Here is a 26,604-nt window from a genome sequence, read left to right on the forward strand (position 1 = left end):
GGGTTTGGTTGAGCCCCACTTTGTGATTCAGAGTCGAGTTTGGATCTGCGGTCAATTAGTCCTAGTAAGTAGCTTGTAGCGTCTGTTCACGTCTTGTCAATTCAGTCGAGTGTGTGGGTTCCACGTGAGTCTCTTGTCAATCTTGTGAAAGTTGCGGTAGCCTTGACTTTATTAGATCGGTGACAAAATGGATGTGAAGGTCCAGTGTGAATGGGTAAGGTTAGAAATGTAGTATGGAGCATTCAGGATTTTCCTGTAGAATTTTAGACTGTGTAGTGTCTGCAGGCGTTTTGGAGTTTGCAAGGGTTTGGTTGAGCCCCACATTTCTGCTCCGTAGATCCATATCGGTCTTTACAGTATCTTGTACATTGTCAGTTTGTGATTCAAAGTCGAGTTTGGATCTGCGGTCAGGTAGAAGCTTGTAGCGACTGTTCACGTCTTGTCGTTTCAGTCGAGTGTGTGGGTTCCACGTGATCCCATCTTAGTCAATGTACAGCCCTAAGTATCGTACTACGTAATCATAAATTTAATCGTCTAAATTAATCGTACTTTTAATCATATTAGTGAACTCAATTTTCAGATTTTATCGTTAATCAAATTGATTTAATGATATCTCAAGTCACATGAAATTGGACTTTTGGGAAGAGGTTATTTATTAGCAATGAGACACATATGTATCTCAGGAAAACATATTATTTTTGTTTTTAATTTTTAAGTAAAGTAGTTAATTACTTCCTACATCTATAATACTAACAATACTTGTAACTGTTTTAATAGTAGTTATTTGAACTGTTGTTATATGAAGACTATTCTGTCAGTAAATAGATCTATTTGTTTTCGTTATTATTATGAGATAAGATTCTGTTAATTGGGTTGTTGTACGTACTGTTTTAGATTGTGTAATATTATTATTATTTTATTATTTTATGCTATTGCAAGGGCAGCTCATTAGGTTACGCCCCCAATTTGGGGAGACTTTTGCCCGCAAAAGCTAATTATTTTTTAGAGTTTGTCACAAGGACTTAAAAACTCTGCCCAAATATGAAGTTCGTAAGCCTTATTTCTCCTGTTTCTCTACCATCTTCAATTTTTAAGTTTTGGTGTCCTATTCCCTTCATCCAGGAAGGGTGATTTCGTTTGAAAGTGCTTTTACAGCTTTTCACAAACAGGATTGTTTTACAAAACTTTCGTCATAAACTCGCATGCCTGTCCCAGGTATTTTAATTATATCGCTTCATCCTCACCAACTGAGTTGTTGGTAGATTTCCTGTATTAGGGCCAGTGTTTTCTCCTATCCTTCAAGCACTGTGTAGCTGAAAAGTGGGTGGCTGCCGAGCTTTTCCTCGTCCAGCCAACCTCTCGGGAAAAGATCAGTTTTTTTTTTCCATCAGTCATTTTTTGTCATTTTCTTGCCAAGGGTCATACCTCTCCAAGTGTAGGGGTTGCATTGCATAAGTAACTTTTTTTATCTCTTTTTTTTGACTGAGCATGCTTAAGCATGTGATCCATCATCTTCGGGGTGCAACCTGTGGAGGTATTGTATGTCCAGCGAACAAAGGAGAAACTAAGTTGATAAGGGTGTGATAAGGGCACATATTTTGTATCGAACATCTTGAATTTTCTCACCCTATCTCCTCTCTGCAATTTATATTCTCTTAAACTTAATCTTCGGCTACTTTTCTAGCCATTCCATCTGTTTATTCTTCGATTGCCATATAAATTGCCAAAATGTTCAATTATTTACATATATGAACATATATATATATATATGGCCATAAATTATTAAATTAAGGATTCAAAATTGGCGAGGAATCGGTCCAAATAAAAAACCAACCATTCCGTCTTTTTGCCAACGTTTCGACAAATATATTGCCTTCTTCAGGGCTTGGCTATGCGGGTTGGTCGAGTTACAGAAACCCTTTGGTTGAGTTACAGTTTCCAGACCCGCATAGCCACGCCCTGAAGAAGGCAATATATTTGTCGAAACGTTGGCAAAAAAGACGGAGTTCTTTGTTTTTATTTCTGGACCGATTCCTCGCCAATTTTTAATTTTTAATTATTTACATAAATAATTTTGGAGATCCACAGTTTAATTGGTTTATATCAAATATTTCTTTTATGGTTTTAATCATCTTCTTCCTTAATTAACTGAGTGTGTATTTTTGTTGTTGTTGCAGCCTATACCACTTTCAAAAGATGAACAGGATAAACTTTTGGATAGCTTAAGGAGTGAATGTATCCTGAAAAATGATACCATCCTATATCCAGGTAAACTATTTTATTGGATAATTTGGTTACATTAATTTTTATTAACTTATTCACACTTCTTCACGTACATTCTTCTCTTCTATTCTAAGCGATAACTTTAAACCATTCGCTCACTGTCGTTGTTGTTAGTAAAGTGAGTTTAAGTTGACAAAAGCACTGCATAAAAGTTGTTTCAGTTAGTTGGCTTGAAAGTGCGATAAAGATTTTTAGGTAACATTAAAAATAGAAATTCAATTCCCCTGAATAAAATTTGGAATAGCTCAGCTTCATCTAATATTCAATAAATAACTTATAAGAGCAGCAAATATAAGGAATTCTTTGGACAATGGGTAATGGGTTTTTCTAAGAGTAGAATCTAGTTAATACCAGGAGATACTAGGGTATCTCTAACAAAAGGAGAGAGAGGAATTTTCATAATTAAAAGGGTTTTCTGGAAACCTAGGTACTCGCGCGCGTGCAACAGATGGTCTTCCTTCAAAATTTCCAGTGCACTGCCGCCGGCCTCTGGGGCCGTCTTCCTATAGTTGTAGACAACACTGTCCAAAAGTGAACTGTTAAGAGGCCGTCTTCCTATAGTTGTAGACAACACTGTCCAAAAGTGAACTGTTAAGAGGCCGTCTTCCTATAGTTGTAGACAACACTGTCCAAAAGTGAACTGTTAAGAGGCCGTCTTCCTATAGTTGTAGACAACACTGTCCAAAAGTGAACTGTTAAGAGGCCGTCTTCCTATAGTTGTAGACAACACTGTCCAAAAGTGAACTGTTAAGAGGCCGTCTTCCTATAGTTGTAGACAACACTGTCCAAAGTCTGTCCAAAAGTGAGCTGTAAGAAGCTTTTTTAGGAAGAGAAAAAATCTAAGGGCCGCAGCTGGATTCAAATCCAGAATCTTTGCGTTGGAATCCAATACGCTGAGCTAATCCCTTCCCTTTTACGGTTTTACTAACTAAGAGTTAAGCATTAAATACAATACAACCTCGATTAACCGGCCATCGGTTAACCGGGATCATGTTGAGTCATCATAAGAACACCTGGATCGGCGCCGAAACAAAAGTTAATTTTCGGTGGCGACAGGAAAAATGTTTTGTCTTCCGATGTAACATAATTGTAGGCGTGGCAGCAACTCTTTTATAGCTGGATTTTCTTGAAGGGTCATTATGTATGCAGTTGCACGATTGGTCACGGGACACGGTATGTTGCGCGCCAAAATGTTCGAAATGGGCTTAGCAACGGATCCATATTGCGCTTGTGGAGACCCAGAGACAGCGGAGCACATTATTATGGAATGTGATCTTTATGATGATTTGCGCTGTATTATGTGGCGGAGAGTGGGATTTCCGTTCTGCTTGGCTGGAGACGTTTTCCCCTTGTTACTGGAGAACGCGTCTGCGTATGTGGCTTTCCGCGAATTCGCGCAGGCGGCCTTTGAGAGGCGGATGACCTCGGTGGTTGGTAGATGAAGTAGATCTGGTTGGTTGGTTAAAGGGTGTTGTTGGGAGTTTGATTTGGTGCGTATTTTTCGAGTTTGTGTTGGGTGTGTGCGAGTGTGTGTGTGATTTTATTTGTTTTATTTATTTGTAATTGTGTGATTGTTGTTGATGATTTGTTGTTGTTGATGATTTGTTGTTGTTGTTGTTGTTGTGTTGTGTTGTTGTTGTTGTTGTTGTTGTTGTTGTTGTTGAGATTGTCTGTGCCTGTTGGCTTTGTTGCTTTGTTGGCCGGGACTTGTGAGTGTTGAGAGCTCATTTTGTGGTCGTTTGGTTGAACGGAGGAGTGTATACGTGGGGCGGGTATGAGCTAGCGCTCGGGGACCGCCCCTAAAAAAAAAAAAAAAAAAAAAATTATGTATGTATGTATGTAAAAACCCAAAATATGGTGCTATTAGTACATATGTAAAAAATTGTAAAAAAGGATTGCCGCCTAAGATAGGAGTTGATCTTTGGGACGAAACGGTTTTTTAATTTACATATTTTCACATAGGCATCTTACAGAGTCTACCTATGCACCCGTGTAATAAATACATACTTATATACATGTGTACATTCATAGGTACAAATGTACTATGTAATACTGTGTATTCGGTTTAACCGGTATTTCAGTTTTCCGGGGTGGGTATAGCCGGAGGTCAGCCCGGTTAATCCAGGTTGTACTGTATATGTATTATAAAAATCTGTTTGACGTGAATGAATGAGTTAAAATTCTTTACGAATTGTGATAGAAAATGGTTAAAGTGTAAACCTGTTTAAACATGTTCCGATTTAAATATAGAACGTCAGCTAATTGACACGTACAGACATGTCCAGTTATTTGAGTCTACGTTATGTTCCTTGTAGGATTATATTGGCAAAATTAATTAAAGACAAGAAATAATAACATGGATATTGGAAGTGGGTGTAAGGAATAGGGTTTATTGGACACGAATTAGTAGATAATAATACGACGCGTCTTTGTCTGAGGCGAACGTGCCACGCCACAAAGCTGTGTATCATTTAAAGCGAACACCAACAACAGACGTCTTTATGCTTGTTGGGCTAATGCAACAATAATATACATAGGGCGTTACAGAAATGGCGGGCCAATCTTTTATAACCAACCTCATACAGGTACATATTTGCCAGATGGGTTAGTTAGTGGGGATGGTAGAGTAAAAATTATTTACATTTCACGCCTCCTGAGGGAAATCGTTTTTTCCACCGCACTAACTTTTCATGTATTTTCTCATATTATTACTAAGAACAACATATTTTGAACCGGTTTATGGGTGCACACGTTTGAGATTAAAACTCTGCTGTATAACTACATTTTATGCATATGATTTTTTATCAAGTCCTAATTGGATTTTAAAATAAAAATTATTTAGCAATTTGCAATCTTTGTATAAATATACTATACAGTATGTGAATCTGATGAAGATGTAAATGTTGCGAGAAGAGCAAGAGGAGATTAACTATGCAGCAGTAGCACCCTCCACAGACCACAGGTAGTATGTTAGTTTTGATTGGGAAGTCAGTGTACTCCGTACGAGGTGTGGTTATTAAATAACGAGACTGATGCTGTAAAACGTTTTATTATAAATTTATACATATTTAGTTATTATCACCTTCAATATACACCCCACCCCCTATCCCTACAACACTCCATGCGAATTTACTATTGTTCGAAACAGTGCTGGAAGTCTTTTTCTGTGAGCTCCTGCATGACGCGTGCCGCTTTTTCTTTCACAGCTTCAACGGACCGTGAAATAGTGGTCCTTTTAGATGTAGATTTGACTTTGGGCGAACATATAAAAGTCATATGGGGTCAGGTCAGGCGAATAAGGCTAGGATGGCCTAAAACTGGGATGTTGTACTTGGCTAGAAACGTCGTCTTGTGACAGACAATGCAGTGTGAGCCGGCGCCGGTTGTCTTGATGGAGAACCCCGTGACTTGTTCTTCCACAAATCTCGGGTCGTTTTTTTCCTTTACTCTTTCACGGAGTTGAGCAAGCACCTCACGGTAGTAAGGTTGATTAATTATAATCGATATTTTCATCCGTTTTGTACGAGGAAGGGCGACCCGGGCAGTCATCATCTCCGACGTCTTCTCGGCCATATTGGAAACGCTTGAACCACTCAAAAACTCGCTCACGTCGCCATAAACTTCTTTTAATAAAAGATAAGTTTCAGTAGCGGTTTTACCCAGTTTCATGTGAAATTTCACGACAATTCGTTGCTCTACTACATGTGTAAGTATCATGTTTTCGGCAAAACGAAACTAACACCTGTTACACAAACGACGGTTCCGGTCAGACAGATTTCTTTACAATCACTTGAGTCGCTGCACAATCGAAATAGAAGGCTTTACGCTGCACATTTTAATCTACCATTTCTTCGTCCTTGAATTCTATTTTATGTAAGTCTTTTTCGTTTTGAAGTGTTTTTGGTTTCGTTCTGTGCGGCCTGGAGAGAGAGAGATAGAAGAGATGAGAAAAGAGAACATCTAGAGTGGGAGCAAAGTTCATTATTGATTCATTAATTCATTGATTCTTGGTTAGAGTGGAGCCCAAGGTTTGTTTGTAGTAATGGACTTGGAAGCCAAAGTTCCCAAACTATGGTTAACGCCAACCACATAAAACTAGATTTGTTGTCTGCAGTATTTTTTTTGTTCAATGAAAATTTCATGGTAATTGGATTATTCAGTGATGGCTTTAGTCGTAAAGTTTCCAAAATTAAGTTAGGTAAGTGTAAAAGCACTGCTACCTATATTACAACTTCTCATTCTGTTTTAAGTGGGACTTGGGAGATGTAAAGCTTTTCAGGTTTGGGAAACTTAGTATCAGTTCCTTGAATACATGGCTCGTGGCTCTCGGCTTATATCAGTTGTTGTACGTCTTCAGTTTGGCCTGATGGAATTCCCTAATAGCTGTCAGTTCTGTATATACGTAAATCGAGGGAGATGATGTTTAATTAATAGACTACTTGAAAGAGATAATATAAACAAGATGGATTTAATATTGAACAGTTTAATGACAGGAGTACTGTTAGCTGCAGATTTTGTTTGTTGCTGGATGAGTGCAGCCATGGACCAAAAGTTAAGCGTGGAATTTAGTTTTTTTTTAAAAAAAAAACAACACACAGTGTGCTGAATTAAAATCAATGACACTGCGCAAAACAACCAAAAGTTTACAACGTCATAATAGTTACTGCAAGCACTTTTTTTCTGCAATCTCTCTGGGGGCCTTGAGATTACAGACAGAGCATTCTGTGCTCTTACAAAATCTTGCGCCGCTTCACATTTGCATTGCTCTAGTTAACAAGGGGACGCAAGGGCTTTTTTTTTTTACAAGGAAGAAAAGAGCTTTTTGAATTCTCTGTGCAAAATGAAATTATGCTCTGAATCTCTATCTAAAAGGTAAAAACGGGCATTGCTCAGAGGGTTGAGAGCTTCTATTTGTGTGAGGTAATTCCCCAATCTCTAATGCGGAGACCAAACATGTACCAACCACTTAATCATTTGGTTGATTCCCACCAACCCTCTCCGTATAAAATACTAGGCAGTTCTGCTGGTAAGATAAAGGAGACATCCCACCATATAATATTCTTATTGTATTTTATTAAAATTTTCGAGTTTTTATAGTTAATGGCAATTTTATATTTTTTCACATCGAGTGATACACGTCGAACGCACCGTAACAGAGATTTGGTTTGACGTGTATATTGAAGGGCAAAGGGCTGAATGGAAGATAATTTGTGATCGATCACATTTCTATATTTGCGATTTCACAGTTTATGTGCAGAAATATTCGATTTGAGATCTCCTGAACTCGAAAAAGTGGTCTTAGAACAAATTGTTCTTCCCCTTTTCCTCTCTGTTCGTAGATTTGGTGAGTCTACAAAGTAGCAGATAGTTCAGCATTGGTATTCTGCTTAGGGTCAGAATTGGGCAAAGGTTGTACTCACTGGTAAGTCATCAAACCCTCTTAGCAAGCTTTCGGTGCATTACCGGTGAGTACTCAAACTCGAAAAAAAAACCTGCTGTACTTCCGCTTAGTTTATGCGAGAATAATTGCAGGATATAGTCTTGTGAGTGTTTCCCCCCAGATAAGATTTGAGATAGATCAATCTCAATGAGGATTTTGGAGTAATAGAAGATGTGAGATTTACTCATCAGTTGTTATTATTTGTTTCTTATTATTGTTACTTTATTTTCAGTATTTATTCTCTGTTTTAAAATAAATGCATTACTATAAGTGTTGACTGATTTCTATGTTTCAGATGGATGTCCAACTATCTGGGATGGTATCCTGTGCTGGCCGAACACTCCCTCCAACACCTTGGCATCGTTACCCTGTCCTGAATATTTTAAAGGATTTCCATCTCATGTAAGAAAAAAAAAAAAAATTCAAAACTTTTCTTTATCGATCTCAACCAATCACTCAACCGAATTCCAACAAAAATGTTTTTAGCGATTATTATCGAAGAATGCGCGAGCCAATCAAGTATTTGGTCGATTAATGGTCAACAACAAAACAAAGAAGAAAAACTTTCAACAGTATTTTGGGAAACACCGGTGTTATTTAGTGGAAAATGAGCAGAGTTAAAAAAAAGTTAGTAGAACAATAAGAAAAGTGTGATCGAAGTTTTAGAAGTTAAAATGATGAAGAAAAAGTTCTGTTCTTGACATCCGAAGCCATCTGACAACCAAACTTTCAGGGCACAGAATTCAGTTTAACACAGAGGGCTGGATAATTTGTAAACAATCAAGATTTAAGAAAAAAAAATGGCTTTCTTATAATCATGAATATTTTCTGTAGGGTAAGTTGGGAGTCATCAATAAATCGGGGTGTGGGGGGAAATCAAAATGTTCGCTACGTAATGCTACAGGTTCTGGAAAACACTTGATGCGATTCGCTCTTAACAGCTGCAGGAAACTAAGGATGTACTCGTAGAAACGCCTTTAGGAAAGTGGCACTTTCGCTTGTCCCATTTTCCTAAAAATATTTTTAATGAAAAGTTTAGATCTATGTATATATGAACGTACTATTTTAAAAGAAAATTTTTGCTTTCATTTTTAAAGAAAATTTTTGCTTTCATTTTTAAAGAAAATATCAAACCAATATGACCCTTCTGGTTGGGAGATTGGAGATCCCTTATGCTTGTATCGCAGGTTCTAAGGTGTAACAGCAGTGACAATTTTGTTTGAGAAATGACATTTAGATGTGTATGATTTTTTTTTTTTTTTCTTCGAGGGGGAAAAATGCCAAAGGCACCTTCCGACAATCTGTCGGGTGTGTGGGGCTCGAGCCACTAAAAAAAAACCTCCCCTTCAGGCGTAAAATGTCCATCCCGCATTACTTCGGGATGGCGCCTCATAAACTTGGTTTTCCTTCTTTTTACTACTCTTCAATTGTACCTGCAACGATCCAGGTCCTTTCTTTTGCTAATTAGGATCCTCCTTACCATGGAAGAGACCCTCGCCCAGGCTTCGTTATCTTCCAGCATCCGTCCGACGATGCTGTCCGGAGTTATCGGACCGGTCCAACTTCCTGCAATCTTCTTCTTTCTTGTACCCAATGTGTACATTCAAAAAATGTGTGCAGAGCGTCATCCGTGTCCGAGTCCCCGTAAATGCACGCCTCAGACGGCCTTTTCCCGATTTTATTAAGGAAACCTGTGAAATATCCGTGGCCAGTAAGAAATTATGTGAGGTAATAATCCACCTCTCCATGTTTCCTATCTGCCCAGGTCATCGGAACAACAATCAACCCTGTAGTCCATCGCCCTTGGTCGTCATTCGCCCAGCAGTCTCTTCATTATTGTGCCAGCCGAGCAGTCGCCCTCTTTTTGGCGTCAATACTACCGAGAGACGCCCTCAGCAGGTAGGCCAGTCTTCTGGTTATTGCCACCAAGTCAATGGGTGGAACCCCTGCTATTACCAGGGCCGCCGACCCCGAAACCGCCCTGTAAGCACTAATAGACAGACCTCAGTGCTCCTTTTCTTTGGACTGCCGCCAGCCACTTCTTATATTTCCTTTTATTTAGGGCTTCCGCCCAAATCTCACAGCCATATAACATGACCGCATTTGCTGCGGACATCAGGAGCCGTCTCTTGCTAGACAAAGGTCCTCCAACGTTTGCCATTGGTCTGCTTAGTGCAGATATGGTTTTTTTCAGCCTTAAGAGATACATGTTTTAAACGTTCCCCAAAAGTTAGTTTTGTCCTTTTTTAGATGTATATGATAAAAAGTTGCAAAATAACAGATGAAATATAGAAATTACTCTCTTTATTCATGCACCAATCGTATTCGAATGCAATTCCTTCGGTTTTGAATATCTTATTTTATTTGTGAGAAAAAAAGTGTGTAAAAGGAAACTGATGAAAATGGAAATTTTTTGTAATATATTGGGTGAAAATGAGAAATGGTAATGTTTGCATAACGCCATTTTTATATTAACATTTCATTTATTGCATCCATTCGTGAAAGAATTTCCATATGACAAGATCGATGGAAACGGCTAGATTTAGTATACATCCCTTGGTTTTGAAAGAAATACATTCTCTTATATGAGACACACTTGTTTTATTGTGAGGGTCAATAATCTTATCTCTTGATATTAGATTGTTAAATGGCCATTTTTATTATTATTTTTTAAATATAATTGTGTTGTGCTGGTAGGCAATTATTTTTACCGTCAGCCAAACACAGATCTCGGAATTTTGAATTTTTTCATGTGAGTGTTTAAACCAGAGACTTTGTTTCTGGCTACTGAGACTTCGAAACATGTAGATTATTATTGGTTGAAATAAGTAGAAAAATTTGCAAAATACTATACACCAGTAAATTATTTATTTGTTAGCAGAAGAAGTAATAGAAAAAAATGTACTAACTAAACTGAAGCAATTAAATTACTTGAAAATAAACATTAGAAAGGTTTTTATAGTTTTAACAAGAAATAAACAAAAGAAAGGTTTTTCTAAATGAAGACTTATTTAATCAGAACTTGTCATTTCTTAAGAGAACATTCTAGTAGTTAAGGAAAGTATAAACAAAGTAAACTTCTTCGAAGAATTGTTTGTTCATAATTAATAATTGTATTAAATGCTTACAGTGTTGTACTCTTAAACATTTTGTAGCTGACAGTTGATATTATTATTTCAATTGTTTGAAGTTAGGTTGGTCATCCTGCTTTATATTTTAACAGCTGTTCTACTCAGTCGCTTTGTCCACTTCTCCACTTCTCTTTAGGTTCGTATTGTAGTAAAACTAGCATTAATCTTTTTAAAGTATAAAATTAGTAAATTATTTTTGTGTGTTTTTTTTAAAGGTATTCTTATGGATGAACATTATGCGTAGTGTTGTATTATAATGTTAAATTGGCTTAAGTTAATTGGTTAACTGGCAGAATGAGTTTCAGTTCTTATCGCAGTTACATCTTGTGCAGGTAGCATTATATTAACTAAAAATTTGTATTCATTTGTTTAATTATAATAATTATTGAGATCAATGATTACTTTTATCAGCATGAATACTTATAGGTACTTGGTTATTTGGTACAGTTTTTATTATTTTAAAATGATGGTTTTGTTTTTTTCGACCGTTGTTGATTGATGATTTTGGGGAATATCAAGGTGCGGTCATAAATACAAGAACAAATTTTATTACTTCATACCAACGTTTCGGTAAAGATATCTTCTTCAGGGTATTGTAAAATTTGTGGAGTTATCAACAGTTATGATGATGTTGCCAAAACATTTAACTCCACAAATTTTACAATACCCTGAAGAAGATATCTTTACCGAAACGTTGGTATGAAGTAATAAAATTTGTTCTTGTACTTATGACCGCACCACGATATTCTCCAAAATCATTATTTTAAAACTTGAAACAGTTAAAAATTAACGTTTTTAAGTAAAAAAATGAGTGTTGCCTTTACATTGAACAAACTTGTAGAACACAAACTCTATTTTAACAATATATTGTAACTACCTCTTCAACAGTACGTTAAACCTTACAGGAAAACATTGATGAATTGTGTAAGAAGTTAGCTGAAAAAAAAAAAAAATCTACCGGGGTTTATGTTTAAGCATAGCAAGAACATCAAGGTTTACAAAAATCATGGAAAAGAAAATTAGTGCAAAGACGGTGAGATAAATTTGGATTTCCTTTGAGGATGGATAGGCGACAGAGGTATGATCTATCTTTTTGTATTCCAAGATTCTCTAAATAACTAAAGTTGATTGTGCCTTCTAGAGTGACTTTTCTTTCATACCTGTCAGGCTGAAACGTTTCGCAATGTTTTCTTTAACATTTCTTCATTCAGAGTACATTCAGTGAATAGAAAAGTTGGTAGACAGGTGCTTTTGCTATAGAAGTGTTGGAAAAGCTGGACATGTTTGCATCAGATAAAGAAGATTAACATTTTGATGTATATAAAAAAAAAAAAGGTAAAAGAAGTTCTTGTATGCTGTAATCACTTGATACTTAACAGTCTCTGACTTTTATTTGTGTACCTGTTATCGATTTGTCTTTTGTACGTACTCAACCACTTTGGCTGATTGTTGATATAAATATATTATTAAAAATGTATTAAGTGGCTCTTTCGATTACGTTTACGTATTTCGATTACTTATGTCGATTTCTAATTACGTTTACCTAATTTTTAATTGAATATGGTACTTCACTGTAATGACGTACGCTCTGAAGGGGCCCTTAATCTAATTTATGTTTCTCTTGCCATTTATTTACGATATGCTCATAATTCTCTTACGAATTATAGTTACGATTCTCTTATACATGACATACAAGTCTACGTGAGTTTTAAATACGATTCATTTAGGATTTACTATAGCTTAGTTACTTGTGATTTACTTACAGCTCAGATGTAACTAAATAAAAGTACATTTACGCTGTGATTATGATGTACGAGGTGTGGCTATTAAATAACGAGACTGATGCTGTAAAACATTTTATTTTAAATTTATACATATTTAGTTATTATCACCTTCAATATGCACCCCACCCCTATCCCTACAACGCTCCATGCGAATTTACCATTGTTCGAAACAGTGCTGGCAAGTATTTTTCTGTGAGCTCCTGCATGGCCGCGTGCCGCTTTTTCTTTCACAGCTTCACAGCGGTCTGAAATCCAGTGTTCCTTTTAATGCAGATTTGACTTTGGGGTACAGATCTAAAGTCACATGGGGCGGCCAGGTCAGGCGAATAAGGCTAGGATGGCCTAAAACTGGGATGTTGTACTTGGCTAGAAACGTCGTCTTGACAGACAATGCAGTGTGAGCCGGCGCCGGTTGTCTTGATGGAGAATCCCGTGACTTGTTCTTCCACAAATCGGGTCGTTTTTTCCTAACTCTTTCACGGAGTTGAGCGAGCACCTCACGGTAGTAATGTTCATTAATTATAACAGATATTTTCATCTGTTTTTGGACGTGGAAGGGCGACCCGGGCGGTCATCATCTCCGACGTCTTCTCGGCCATCTTCTTGGAAACGCTTGAACCATTCAAAAACTTGCGCATTTGATCGCCATAAACTTCTTTTAATAAAAGATAGGTTTCAGTAGCGGTTTTATCAAGTTTTGATGTGAAATTTCACGACAATTCGTTGCTCTACTACTTGTGTAGTATCATGTTTTGCGGCAAAACGAAACTAACACCTCTTACACAAACGACGGTTCCGGTCAGACAGATTTCTCTACAAACACGTGAGACGCTGTAATCGAAAGAGAAGGCTTTACGCTGCACAGCTGTTCGGTCGTTAGGATTTGGCGCATGCATAGTTCTACTGTAGCAGCATCAGTCTCGGTATTTAATAGCCACATCTGGTATAACAAATTTCTTATGATTCAACTACCGTTCATTTAAAGTTTTCTAACTATTTACGTAAGTTTATCTTAATATTTACTTATGGTTCTTAATTAGTTAATCGAGGCTGTCTGTTCAACGACTGGACAATAAATTATTCTACCAACTATTCCCATCTCAATGTTAGTTTGTGTTGTTAAATATTGGTGGAAAAAAGTGGCAGAAAGCCGAAACTTTATGCTTCGATTTAGGCTTTCCAGAAGACCCGAATAAACCTTACCAGTATCCCTTTTGTGCCTTCAGGATACTCAAGACACTTCGAAATGTGTATTCCGGTGAAAAATTAGAAACCTAATCAGCGACTACCAAGAAAAAAAAAAAATGTTTGGACATTAGTGGAAGCAGTAGGAACCAAACAGGAAGCTACGTCACTGTAGGTGACCACAGTGTATTCACGTTACCTCTCTGACCAATAAAATTACAGTCTCTAACTTAATATCCTTTGAATCAGCTGTGAGCCCTAAGGTGAACTGATTTCATGAAATATTCTCACTTCTTTAGAATCTCTTGTGTCACTCCACCAATAGCGGCATTCCGAGATTTCTAAAGAAGTTGCTAATCCCCCTTAACTCCTCCCCACCACTTTATAACTCCAACTCCTGCCGGAAGCCAGTAATAATTAGTAAAAAGTTCATTTATTAATAAACATGAATAAAATTTATTATGTAAATAAAAACCATTACTCTGTACACATTGAGGAAAGTTTTTGAAAGTGAAAATTCATTTAAATTTTAATTTTATTTAGAACTGTGGGGAGGGCGGGTGGAGAAGTTTTCCAAAGTTTTCTGCAAAATTAGTTTTGATAAAAAGTTAACTTGACGGTGGCAGCATTCACCATCTTTGAAATATATTTATTGTGTCATTGTTTTAAGTATTTATGAATTCAGACTGTAATTATTCATTGCCGCCTGGCTGTAGTAAGAAAAGACTTTTTTACGACACCTAATTGGTAGTTGGACGTTAAGCCCCACCTGATAAAATAGGCTATTACTTTACTTTTTCTTTTTTTTTAGTTTGTGGAAGGACGTCATGGGATCGAATTGATGATCGATTTAGAGTAAGAAAAAGACGTTCACTCCCGTGTTTCTGGGTGCCAAGATTGTTTGTGGAATGTATGTACGGAATTAAAAGAAAATAGGAGCAATTTTCCAGAAAATTTGTCATAATGTGTGTATGTGTACCGTAACAAAATAATTAAAAAAAAAATGCCTCTGCTAGCTGATATTACCGTCCCCCCCCCCCCAATTTGAAGTTGAATAATTCACTTAGGGCATGCAGAGTTAATTTGTTTGCAACGACCCACTGAGTTCAGGTACCCACAGGCAAACCCTGGATCATGGTCAATTTGACTGTGACTACTCTTTTTTAAAAAATCTACATACCCATCTAGTCTTGAATTTTATTGCATCCTCTTCAGAGAGCCATTCTAAAATTGTAAGTCCTCAAAACTCAAAAGCATCCACAAAATAAAAGAATCAATGAATTGTGGTAGATTTGCACTGAAATATTTCTAGAGTAATTCTGTTAATAAAACCATTTTGAGATGTATATTTGCTTTAGTTTTTTTTTGTCTCCCTGGAAATGACTCTTGCCATTTCCTTTAAAAGCATGGAAAGGAAGTCAAGTAAAGTAAAGTAATCGCCTACTCCGATCCGGTCCAAGCCAGTCACACCATTCGTCAAATCCATTTCAATTTTCTCGAAACCTGGTTCCGAAAATGGAAAATAAAAAATTAATGAGCAAAAATCATGAGCACATTACGTTTACTTTACGAAAATCTGCGAATTCACCAGTTCAACTGAACGGTGTAACTTTTTCCTCCAGCTGACGTAGTACGGTACTTAGGACTGTACATTGACAAGAGAGACTCACGTGGGACCCCATATACTCGACTGAAACGACAAGACGTGAACTGACGCTACAAGCTACTTACTAGTCTTCTAGACCGCAGATCCAAACTCGACTTGAATCACAAACTGACAGACAATTTGCAAGACACTGTTACTGGACATACGGAGCAGAAGTGTGGGGCTCAACCAAACCCTTGCAAACTCCAAAACGCCTGCAGACACTACACAGTCTAAAATTCTACAGGAAAATCCTGAATGCTCCATACTACATTTCTAACCTTACCCATTCACACTGGACCTTCACATCCCTTTTGTCACCGATCTAAATAAAGTCTCGCTACCGCAACTTTCACAGCCTCCTAGCTCTCTCCATTCTAATCCTCTTGTGCAACAACTCTCCTCTTCTCAATCCTTCCAGACAATCCTCCTCGTCGCTTGAAGCGGAAGTGGCCTAGGGACCTATTGATGTGAGTGTAATATCCACCGAGAAAGAGTTTCACCAATGGGTGATTACTCTTATCATGACTTTCATGTGAATTTAACCTATACGATCAAATTTTACTTGATGCAATATTTGTTGTAGTTGTAAATAACATATGGCTAATGAAGTGAAAAAAAAATATTTGCTTTAAGTTACCTACAATTGGGTATGTAAGAGGAGATACTGTTAGGTTTACAACTTTTGTGCATTGTTAGAAAGTGGTGGTAATTTCGGTGTTTCTCTGAGAGCCCATCGCTACAAATGTTGTTTATACTATACTCGTACACTCCCTACAGATAGTGCTGACTCAACAAACATGGCTCCTACATCAAGATATTTTCCTAAGACGTCAGTGTGTTTTTCCTTGCCTTTAAGGTTTCCTGAATAACCAAATATTGTTCTCCTAGTTATACTGTTTTTGAAGAATTCAACGAAAAAACCGATCTCACGCTCATAACTGATAATTTATGGCAAATATATGTATATGTTTACCAGAAATCAGCTGAGAGGATAATCGCAGTTCATTCTACTCCGAGTAGCCATATCGTCAGCTTAAACTACCACTCCACCTCTAATACTTGAACCTCCAAGGAGAATCTCTGACAACTAAAAACTTAGCATTGAATTTCAACTTCATTCATCTCCGTTCAATCAATAAATTTCATTCATTCAAGAGAAACAAAAAAACCTCTGACTACCTTTACTATAACTAAACACATGAATTGTCACCATTCACACATGGAGGACATTTTCATTCAATAAATTACTTCCATTCATCAGAATCACTTGGAACTGTTCACACATCCCTGCATATAATGGCTACCAAGCTTCAATGCACACCTCCGCAAATTCCCTCAACAAAAGCGACATAGACTGTCGTCTCACTTTTCAAGTTAACAGTTGGACAGTGTTATTATTACTTCAATCGATATGTCACCAGACATGGTCCTCAATGTAATTACAATCTGGGCAAGTCATAATGGTGTAGTAACAATATTTTGATGATCATTTTAAAAGGAACTTAAATTAGTTAATCAAAGTATTTGTCGCTATTCATTTCACCGAAGAAATGGAGTTTGAATAATACGGCAGTTATTGTTACTGGTACTATTCCTAGCGCGATAAATAACACCACCACGTGGGCTGCTATGGTACTAAAACCAGTCAAATATTTGAATAATCACGTCATCAGTAGTACAATAAAAACGAGCGATAAGTTTTCGAGTTGGGGGGGGGGAATGCGAAGGTAGTTGATTTCTCTCTGTGATTTTTGATTGGTAATTTGATGGTTGATTTGATAAATTATAGCCCTGGTCAAAGGGAAAAAAAAATGGATGTAGTTTTATTACACAAATTTGCTTCTCAGCCATATTTATTTTTTAGTGTCTTCTTACTGATTGTAGGAGATTATAATTCTCGTAATTAGGATTATCTATTTTGAGATATCGGAAACATCTGTTTTGAGGTACCTAAGGCTGGAAACATAGTGGAGCGGCGAGCAAAGCGACGATGATAGCTGCTTCAGATCAAAGAGAGCGACGAACAGCGAGCAAAGAGTCGTGTGCACATAGTGGCGAGTTTAGCGAGATTGCCTTTCTCCTGCAGTGTACAAACATATTTAGACATGAACTTTGTGAATTCCATCACTTGTACCAACAACTTCGGGAGCATCCTGGCAAGATTCATTCGTATTTTAGAATATCTATTTTAACATTTGATTACATACTAGCCCAGTGTTACCCCATTAATCCTAGCAGTTACTTTGAGGTAACAAAATAGAAATATATACAGATAAAAAGAAATTAGTCAATTAAAAAAAAACAATAATTTTATTAAATCACTACTCCATGATTTGTCGTAAATTAATGTTGTTCATCTGAAAAACTGGATTAGTACGACGCTACAGAAGAAGGATTGGAGAATTCGTTCTGATCAGAAGTAGTAGGACGTGAAAATGTAATTTAATTTTGCCTAGTATTTAGTTGAAAGTTAGCATTAAGGGAATGAGAACCAAATTAAATGTAGCAAAAATTACCCGAATTCTCCATTAACTACTAATTATTAATTAATTTTAACTATTAATTATTAATTGTTAAAAACTATTGTAGCTTCGCAAATACTATGTTCCACAGAGGATTCTTTAAACAAACTAAACTAAATGTATCAATATCCATAACCTTTAAAAATTGAGCGCGATGAGAGCAAAGAAATCAAACATGTCATAACGCTTTGCTCTACTCTCTATAGATAGTATTGCTCTATCTTCGCTTTGCTCGCCACTATGCGCGGTCCCATATGTTAACTTGTGTTTGTTTTCGCCGCTTTGCTCGCCGCTCCACTATGTTTCCAGTACGTAAGAGTAATATCCGTTTTATGATTCCTGAAGAATTCGTAAGAGGAGTAATATCCGTTTTGAGGTTCCTGAATTCGAATGGGTCTTCCCTGTCTGTGTGTGTTTTGGGGGCGGCTACCGTAACTAAAAAACAAAAAATCGCAGAAAGTAAGATTCTGATATTTAGCTTACGGTCAACCGAAAATGCCGCTTTACTGTGGACAAATCTCGGTTACATTGGAAAACTGTCATACCTTGGCCGAACTGGAAGCACAAAAAACAAGAAAAGAATTGTGAAGGATGGCACCTAGGTGTTCACCAATTATAACTTACAATACTTTAAATAGCATATATTTAAATGAGTTTCCTCTTTCTTTTTATTTCCAGAGGAACGCCACAAAGTACTGCCAGTCGAATGGCACCTGGTATTTTGATTATTCACTCAATCAAACCTGGACTGATTATACCGCCTGTATGGAGAATGATCCAGAAGAAGACTTATTGCCACCAAAATCCAACATTATGTATCTCGAGGTAAGCAATTCACTTTTGTTAAATTTGTGCTTCTTCTTCGTAGGGATTATTCCTAGGGGTTTGTTGTTGTGGTAATTCTTGAAGGAGAGAACATCATTATTATTATTATTATTATTTAATGATTTAAGGCGCGTCAACATCCTAAGGTTATTGGCGCCCGGAGCTTTTTTTCCAGTGCACTGCCGGCCTCCGGACAGTGTTCTCTCGTTACAGACAACACTGTCCATCACCGGACAGTGAGCTGTAAGAAGCTCCTAGGAAGAGAAAATCTAAGGGTCAGCAGCTGGATTAGAACTCGGGACCTCCGCGTGGGAGTCCAGTACGCTAACCGCATAGCTGATCCCTTCTCTATTATTATTATTACTATTATTAGGCGGAGGAAAGAGCGAGACTGCAGGAAAGAACTGGTCCGCTTTCACCGGCACAGCATAGTGGATACTGTGATGGTTAGCCTAGGACCTATGGGAGGAAGTTTCCTATTTTGTTCTTGGTCTGTGCTAAGAACAAAGAAGAAGGAGCTAGACCGTCTCGATAAGATCTACGGCCCAGAGAATTTGCTAATTCAAAGATCGTTGCATTCAATACGAGGCATCACCCTGAAAAGTAATGCTTATGGAGGTTCCGGGGTGGAAGTTATGTCTGAAGAGGGGGGGGTTTAGTGGGCGGAACCCCACACAACAGCCAATCTTAATCTGGAAGGTGCCTGTGGCACCCCCCTCGGAAGAAAGTAGCTTGAGGAAGAAATGAAATCTTGCAGATTTTGGATATTTTGAGTACTGTCTTTGAATCAGCATAATAACTCAAAAAAAACTGAAAACCGCTAGAAAATTCCGATTCAATATTGGTTCAGTTGTTACCATTGAACACTAAGCTTTGGACAATTTGAAAACAAAATCATTGAAGTACCGAAAGTGGCACTTCACTGTAAAGATTTTCCCAGTTTTCTTTAATAGATTTCCTTCTAAATGGCTCCCCACGATTTTCGTCAAAACTATAGATGTGCATAATATGGCGCAGGATTGTTTTTGTTTTGCAGTGAAAGTCGAATTTTTTGAGCACTTCTCCGAGAGCACCGAGAAGCAAGGTGTTAGACATGCCCTTAAAGTTACTTTTCGGTAAAAATTTATGGACTTATCACTTATATAAATATTAATAAGGGTTAATTATGTAAATCAATTTGAGGTAAATTGGTTGTTTGACTTTTTAACTGAACACTTTTAATATTGAAGTCACTGCTTTTTTATTACTAATTCTACAGGTTCAAGAAAATAGAACCCCATTCACCAACTCCCGGTTATCGAAAAAGGGATCATTAGTAGTAGATAAAACTGAAAATGTAAGTTATTGTGGAATATAGGATCAGAATAATATAAAAATTGATATTTAATTTCAAAGCGATATTTAATATCTTATCCATTTGATGTCCCATATAGTGTACTGGTTTGATTAATATTTCATTTTATTATTACATTTAAAGGTAATATCCTCTTTTTATTGTAAAAGTGAAACGGCTTAGCTATTTACTCAGTGATTCTGGCATTCCGGCGAGATTCAATCTTTCTCAGCGCTTAAAGCTCTAATATATTATATAAAATAGAGCTTGTATGAGCTGTTAGATGCCACTTTGTGGGATTGGCTGTCGTATATTGGCAAACTTTAGCTCACACTAACTTTCTCTTCCTGTAGTAGTGTGTTATTCCTTTGTAAAACAGCATCTGCTCACCAACATCACATGTTAGGATATTAAATCCTATCCCACTTTATAAACTGATCGAAAAACTGAGCCAAAATTAGAAAAAAAAAATACTTTGGGAAATTTACATTTAAGCCCAAACACAATTTTTTCCCCCCTTCAAAAGGCTTTAAACAGGAATTTTGTTTAAAATGTGGGAGCTATTACGTAGAAGAATCCTGTTTGGTGAGAGCTCAGCGTCTTCCTTCTGTCGGTGTAATGTTTTGGAGTCCCCTCTATTTCGTGGCCTCTATCTTGGGAGAGACTTTTATCTTATTACCTGTGCCATTCGCAAAACTCTGGGTGGTCTTTTTTTATGTATATAAATATACAATATGTGTTATGGCGCCACGCCACGGTAGCCGAGCGGTTAGAGGCGAGTCCTGCGCAGCTAATATGTATTGTTGGTTTAGTAGGTTCAAGCCCCGGTCTAGGTCTTGGATTTTATTTAATGGTTAATAAAAGCAATTTCTAGTAAAGTATGTTTGCTAGTCGCCTCCATCCACGACACCTAATTGGTAGTTGGACGTTAAGCCCCGCCTGAAAAAATAGGCGATTACTTTACTTTATACAATATGTCATTCATGTATAAAACAAACTTAAAGAATTTCAAGCTCCTCCAATTTTTTATTTGATTACAATGGCAGAACTTTGCAATAAGTAATACAGCTGTTCTTTACAACATAATTAATGATTAATATGAGTTGGTAGCACGCATCATGAGAGATTTTACATGACTTGAACTAGATATATTCATTGGAGCAAATCAAGAGGCCATTGACGTTTAAGATGTCTAGGAGGGACGTCGCAGTAATTATTCGGGAATAGAGGCGACAGACTAAAGGATTTTTTTAAAGTGCAGATTGTGGGATTACCTTGATTGAGGTTACGTCGGACAGGTTAGGAATATTGAGGAAGGGCATAGTGCGGAGAATTTTTGGTTGTAATGTTTGGTTTCTTAGGAGTTTCAAAAAAAAATTAGTTTCCAATATCCTAGAGACTTAGCAGGGGATAAATGCATGGATTTTGTATTTTAAAAAAAAACTACCGGAAGTGAAATTTCAAGGCAAAACTTTCTATTAACCATTGCAAAAGCATGACAAATATTAGTACACGAACAAGTGGTCGGAAAATAGCCAAATATAAGATACTGCAAAGGCAATAAGACTAAAAAAATGCTGTCTAAACTGTAAAAAATGCTTATGCGGGAAATGTGCAATTGAGAAGCCTATAATTATAAAAAATGATGCAATAAAGAGTAAAATCTACGAGATTTATTTTTAAACAAAAGAAACTACGCTTTTTCATTGTTAAATAATTATTATCTTCATTCTAAAATAAGAAATTTAAGTGATTTTAAAGTGCGGTCATTTGACCGGTCACGGTAGGAATAGTTATGCATAAATGGCGGTAGGTTTAGTGTTAAAACACATGGCTGAACCTCTTAATTCCATAGGTTATAGGTCCATGGAATATGATATAAGAGGCTTTTTTTTCTCTATATTGATTTGTCAGGATCTTGTGTTCATTCTAGTCGCTTAAGACGAGTGTGAAGGGGTTCCATGTTAGTCTTTTATCGACATGGGCGGCTAACAGCGGAGATTGGGAGAGGAGATTGGTCATAGTTTAGAGGAGGCAGTGTAATTTTTCGAAAAGACAGACACTTGCTTCCACTTTGTCGTTATTTTCGTAGAAGCATTTCTCTAAACTGGGGAGATTACTGCATCAGGATCAGAGGATAGCAATAAACTTCTTTTATTGTTAATTTAAGAAATTTTATTTAACTTTATAGTTCACATATTCTAAGGAAGAAAGCTGTTCCAATCATTCTCTCTGTCTAGAAATCTTTCTCCGCTCGTGATAAGAATTAAAACAGGTCTTTCTTAAGAGTTACCATCTTCCAAAGAGCAAAAAATTTCCAGATAATATTACTCTCTCCCCCCGTATAGTTGGGTAAGGTAATCTTGCTACGTCACCATCTTTATCTTCTTCACAAACCAAACAGTGTCTTCCATCTTCGTCCTCTTCCAGCTGGCCAAATTATATTTGTTGAAGATCGAGTTTCTCAATTCTGTTTACCAATTGGGATTCAACCTTACTCAGCAATTTTCTACTTTTCCTTCTAAGAAAATTAATTTTAATATTATTACTCAAGTTGCCCGGCATTGTTTTCATACTTGGGAAACTCTCTCTTTCTCTATCTCTAGCTCTCTCTCGTATGATAAATTTATTTTTTCTCGTATTACACTGTTTGAATTTGTATTAATAAAATTGAATTAATGGCGTTAGGATCAGCTCTATACAAATGTAATTATATATTCGTTGGATATCATTCCACCATGTTTTAATAATGGTCATGTTGCTTCTAGGAATCAAATTTTCGTCATCGAGTTTCCGTCGGAAATACATTGAGGAAACTAAAAAAGAAAATCTTTTACTCTCAAGGTTCTTACTCTCAAAATGTTTTTTAGAGATAGCTTAGTGGTTTGCGTAGCCCATTGGAAGATCCCGTTCTTATCTTATCCAGCTGTAGGTTATTAGATTATCTCTTCCTAGGGTATTCTTTACAGCTCCACTGTCCGATAATGAATAGTGTTGGTTGTATATACCTAGAGAAGACTTTTTGTAGGGCGGCAGTGCTTTCAATAAAAGCTCCGCGCGACATCAGATGTTGGACTCGCCTTAAATTACAAAAAAATAAATTTGTAGTTTGTTAAAATGTTACACTAAAACGTTACAGGGACCCTCACCCAAAGTACAACCTAGAAATGTATTATATATGTATGTATATAATGTACGATATATACACTAAGTTTGCAGAAAATCCTGGGAGCCATTTTCCAGTAAATCCATGGATTAAAGTCCTACTTCGGATTGGGGAATTTTCTTCAAACAAGTAATTTTAATAACAAATGGGATCCTCCTTATGAGTAAACCCAAGAGATTGGACTGTAAATCACACAGAATATCACAGAGGAAATCTATTCATCTCCTCTCCTTGAAGTACGTACCTCTAATCAAAGCTGCTTGGGCAAAATCTTTCAAATAAAGGTTCTGTGTATGTATTTCAATGTAAGAAATAACAAAACAATTGGAACCGTTTATTAGTCAGTGATTCTTTTTAAATTTTGATATTTAGTAGCACAGTTTGGTTCTTATTGATGATTATATAACGAACCTCTCAGTAACGGCACTGGCGGGGGAAAGCAAAGTGGCCGCTATTTGGAGGTGGTCGTTAGAAGGAGGTAGGCAAGTTTCATAATGAAAAAATATGGTTTTTTTTTTTCCAAACATCTTTTTAAAACTTGTTTATTATTAATAGATTTAAAAACGTACATAAATTGCATAATTAAAACTGTCCGGTAGGACAGTTGTATAAGGGTTGATCATCAAAAACTGCAGGAAAAAGCGTAACGTTGAAAAACACCCAACTTTGACAATTTTTTTCTCTTTTTCTATAAAAGATAAAATTCCCAAATTTTCTTTATAATGTAGGGCAAATCCTCCTTTATAACTGTAATTTTTTTGCAACAACCTAGATCTGATAGATTTTGAGAAAAAAGTTGCCGAAAATGTGCAAAAACGGCATTTTCAAAAATTGTTGTTGTTCTTGTTCTTCTTGTTGTTGTTGTTGTTGTTGTTGTTGTTGTTGTTGTTGTTACCTTTTTTGTAAACTGCGTAGCGCCTAAACGCGTGAACCGATTTTCATGAATGAGGTGTCATTCGATTCGGAATTTTATGTAGATGTGCCTTTTGGGGGTCTCGTCGCTGTACATCGAATGGGAGAGGAGTTAGCCCCCTTTATGTAAGCCCCCTCCAAAATTATTATTACTAATTACTCTGTAAATCTTGGCCCGATTTTGATAAAATTTGGTAGGATGATAGGGTTAGGGCTCCCCTACATAACATTAAAGCGACGATCTAATCTTACACTTGTTAAGGGGAAGTATAGCAATCGTTTCAAATTATCGACACGTGAACTGATTTTCATGAATAAAGTGTCATTCGAATCGAAATTTTGTACAGATTTGCATTTTAAAAGTCTCGACGCTACGCCTCATAAGGAGGGGAGTTTGCCCCACCCAAGTAAAGCCCTTTCTAAAACTATTATTACCAATATTTCCATAACGCTTAGTCCGATTTTGATAAAATTTAGCACGAAGAAGTGATTAAAGGTCCTCTACGTGGCAGTGAAGTGCCATCATGCTCTTACACCTACTAAGAGGAAGTCTTGCAACTGTTAAAATTATCAATGGGTGAACCGATTTACATCAATGAATTGTCGTTCGATTCAAAATCTTTGCCTCTTTGCCTTTTTGGGAGAAGTACTGTATTCGCAGTTTGTTTTTCTTACTCCTCTTAAAAGGAAGTACTGAAATCGCAGTTTAATTTTGCTAGTTACGTACAAATACCTTCCTATTTTATTCAAAACGCTTTCTCAAAAAAATTGTTATTGAGGATGGCAACTATAATCATTCTTTATAAAGATCTCTCCAGTGGTAGTTACAGTTCCGACTTAACACCTTTTCAGGTTATAATGATAGAATTGCTTATTCCAAATTTTAAACAAATCTGTAAAGCAGATATGTAACTTCGCAAAATAGACAAAAATGAAAATCTATCCAAAAGGTACAAAAATCTCCTTAACAAAAACTTACAGTTTTAAAAGTTAAGTATAAGGGTTGATTAAACACCAAAAGGTACACAAATCAGCTAGTACCCAACATTTCATTCATGCTTAGTTCATATAATTTAAGTAATTTTGCTGCATTAACTTTTCCTTCACATTTTTTAGAATTTATTAGATATCACAGACCCTTATGCTGGCCAGTTCATTCATAATATTATTTTGTTATAATTATGATAAGATGTATATTATATCCGTTTTTAAATAGGTACTTTATTTTAACTCTATTCCGAATTATTCTTCGGATTTAGCTTTAATTTGCCCTTTATTCTGAGATGTCACATATATACGATATATGCAAAAGTAGAAAAAGACAAAGTTAGAGTCGGCTACTGTTTAAATTTGAATCACGGATTTAAAAGAATATTTCAGTCTTGAATTCGTCTTACCGAAATATTCGTGAGCACAAATAACACACAGTTAATAACAAGTAGATTATTCAACATTATTTATTCATTTCTCAATTGTAATTTAATTTAGACCCCCTAATTTTACTTATAGTAAAATACTGGAATAATTAGATGTCCTAAACGTATGCATATCTCATTTATTTTATATTACATGTATACAACATTGTGGGAAGAACACCTAGATTGAGAATGTAATTGAAGAAAACCATATTATTTGCGATAAAGCCAGGTAATTATTACCTATTATTATAAACGTTTGACTACTACATAAAATAACAATTACTTTAATCGAAGAATGAACTTAAACAAACGATTTAAAAAAATAAATAAAATAAAATAAATAAATAAAATAAACAAAATCATTGATGTATGTTGATGTAAGCATTTTTTCAAAAAGTTTTTGAATTTTTTAACCTGTAATTAATAGTTTGATTATTATAGATTAATATTAATAGATATTAAAGTCAATTTACAGTGCTACTTAAACAAATATTTTGTAGATAAATATGGCCAGCATAAGGGTCTGTGATATCTAATAAATTCTAAAAAATGTGAAGGAAAAGTTAATGCAGCAAAATTACTTAAATTATATGAACTAAGCATGAATGAAATGTTGGGTACTAGCTGATTTGTGTACCTTTTGGTGTTTAATCAACCCTTATACTTAACTTTTAAAACTGTAAGTTTTTGTTAAGGAGATTATTGCAGCTATATGATATGCATCAAGTTTTTCTTAATTATCCGATTTGATTTTTGCAAAATCTTCCAACATATTTATTTTCTCTTCTAGAGTTAACCACTGTCGTTTGAGAGACATATCGGAAAAAATAATATTGTTCGTCCAAAGTTATATTGAAAAATGATTAAAATGGTACAAGATGTATGGAGCTTATATAGGAAACTTTAGGAAAAACCAGAAAAAAAGAAAAACTTGAGAGGGGATAATTATTTTGATCT

The 26,604-nt window shown here is 36.2% G+C and overlaps 1 protein-coding gene across 8 annotated transcripts in view; it reads left to right on the top strand.

Moving 5' to 3' along the window:
* LOC141451748 (secretin receptor-like) overlaps nt 1–26,604 on the top strand; it is a 169,691-nt gene that overhangs the window by 85,313 nt on the left and 57,774 nt on the right. For 5 of the 8 annotated variants that reach the window (XM_074123381.1, XM_074123379.1, XM_074123383.1 and 2 more), the window contains exons 3-5: nt 2,178–2,268; nt 8,019–8,125; nt 18,672–18,818. In XM_074123381.1, coding sequence (XP_073979482.1) covers nt 2,178–2,268; nt 8,019–8,125; nt 18,672–18,818 — 345 coding nt within the window. Of the gene's footprint in view, nt 1–2,177; nt 2,269–8,018; nt 8,126–8,395; nt 10,991–11,069; nt 11,187–11,759; nt 11,933–11,995; nt 12,190–18,671; nt 18,819–26,604 lie in introns of those variants that run through there. The other 3 variants (XM_074123384.1, XM_074123385.1, XM_074123386.1) reach the window with 3 other exon arrangements.

Source organism: Rhodnius prolixus, unplaced genomic scaffold, assembly GCF_049639745.1.
Source record: "Rhodnius prolixus isolate KJV_2025 unplaced genomic scaffold, Rpr scaffold_14, whole genome shotgun sequence".
Classification (NCBI taxonomy): Eukaryota; Metazoa; Arthropoda; class Insecta; order Hemiptera; family Reduviidae; genus Rhodnius; species Rhodnius prolixus.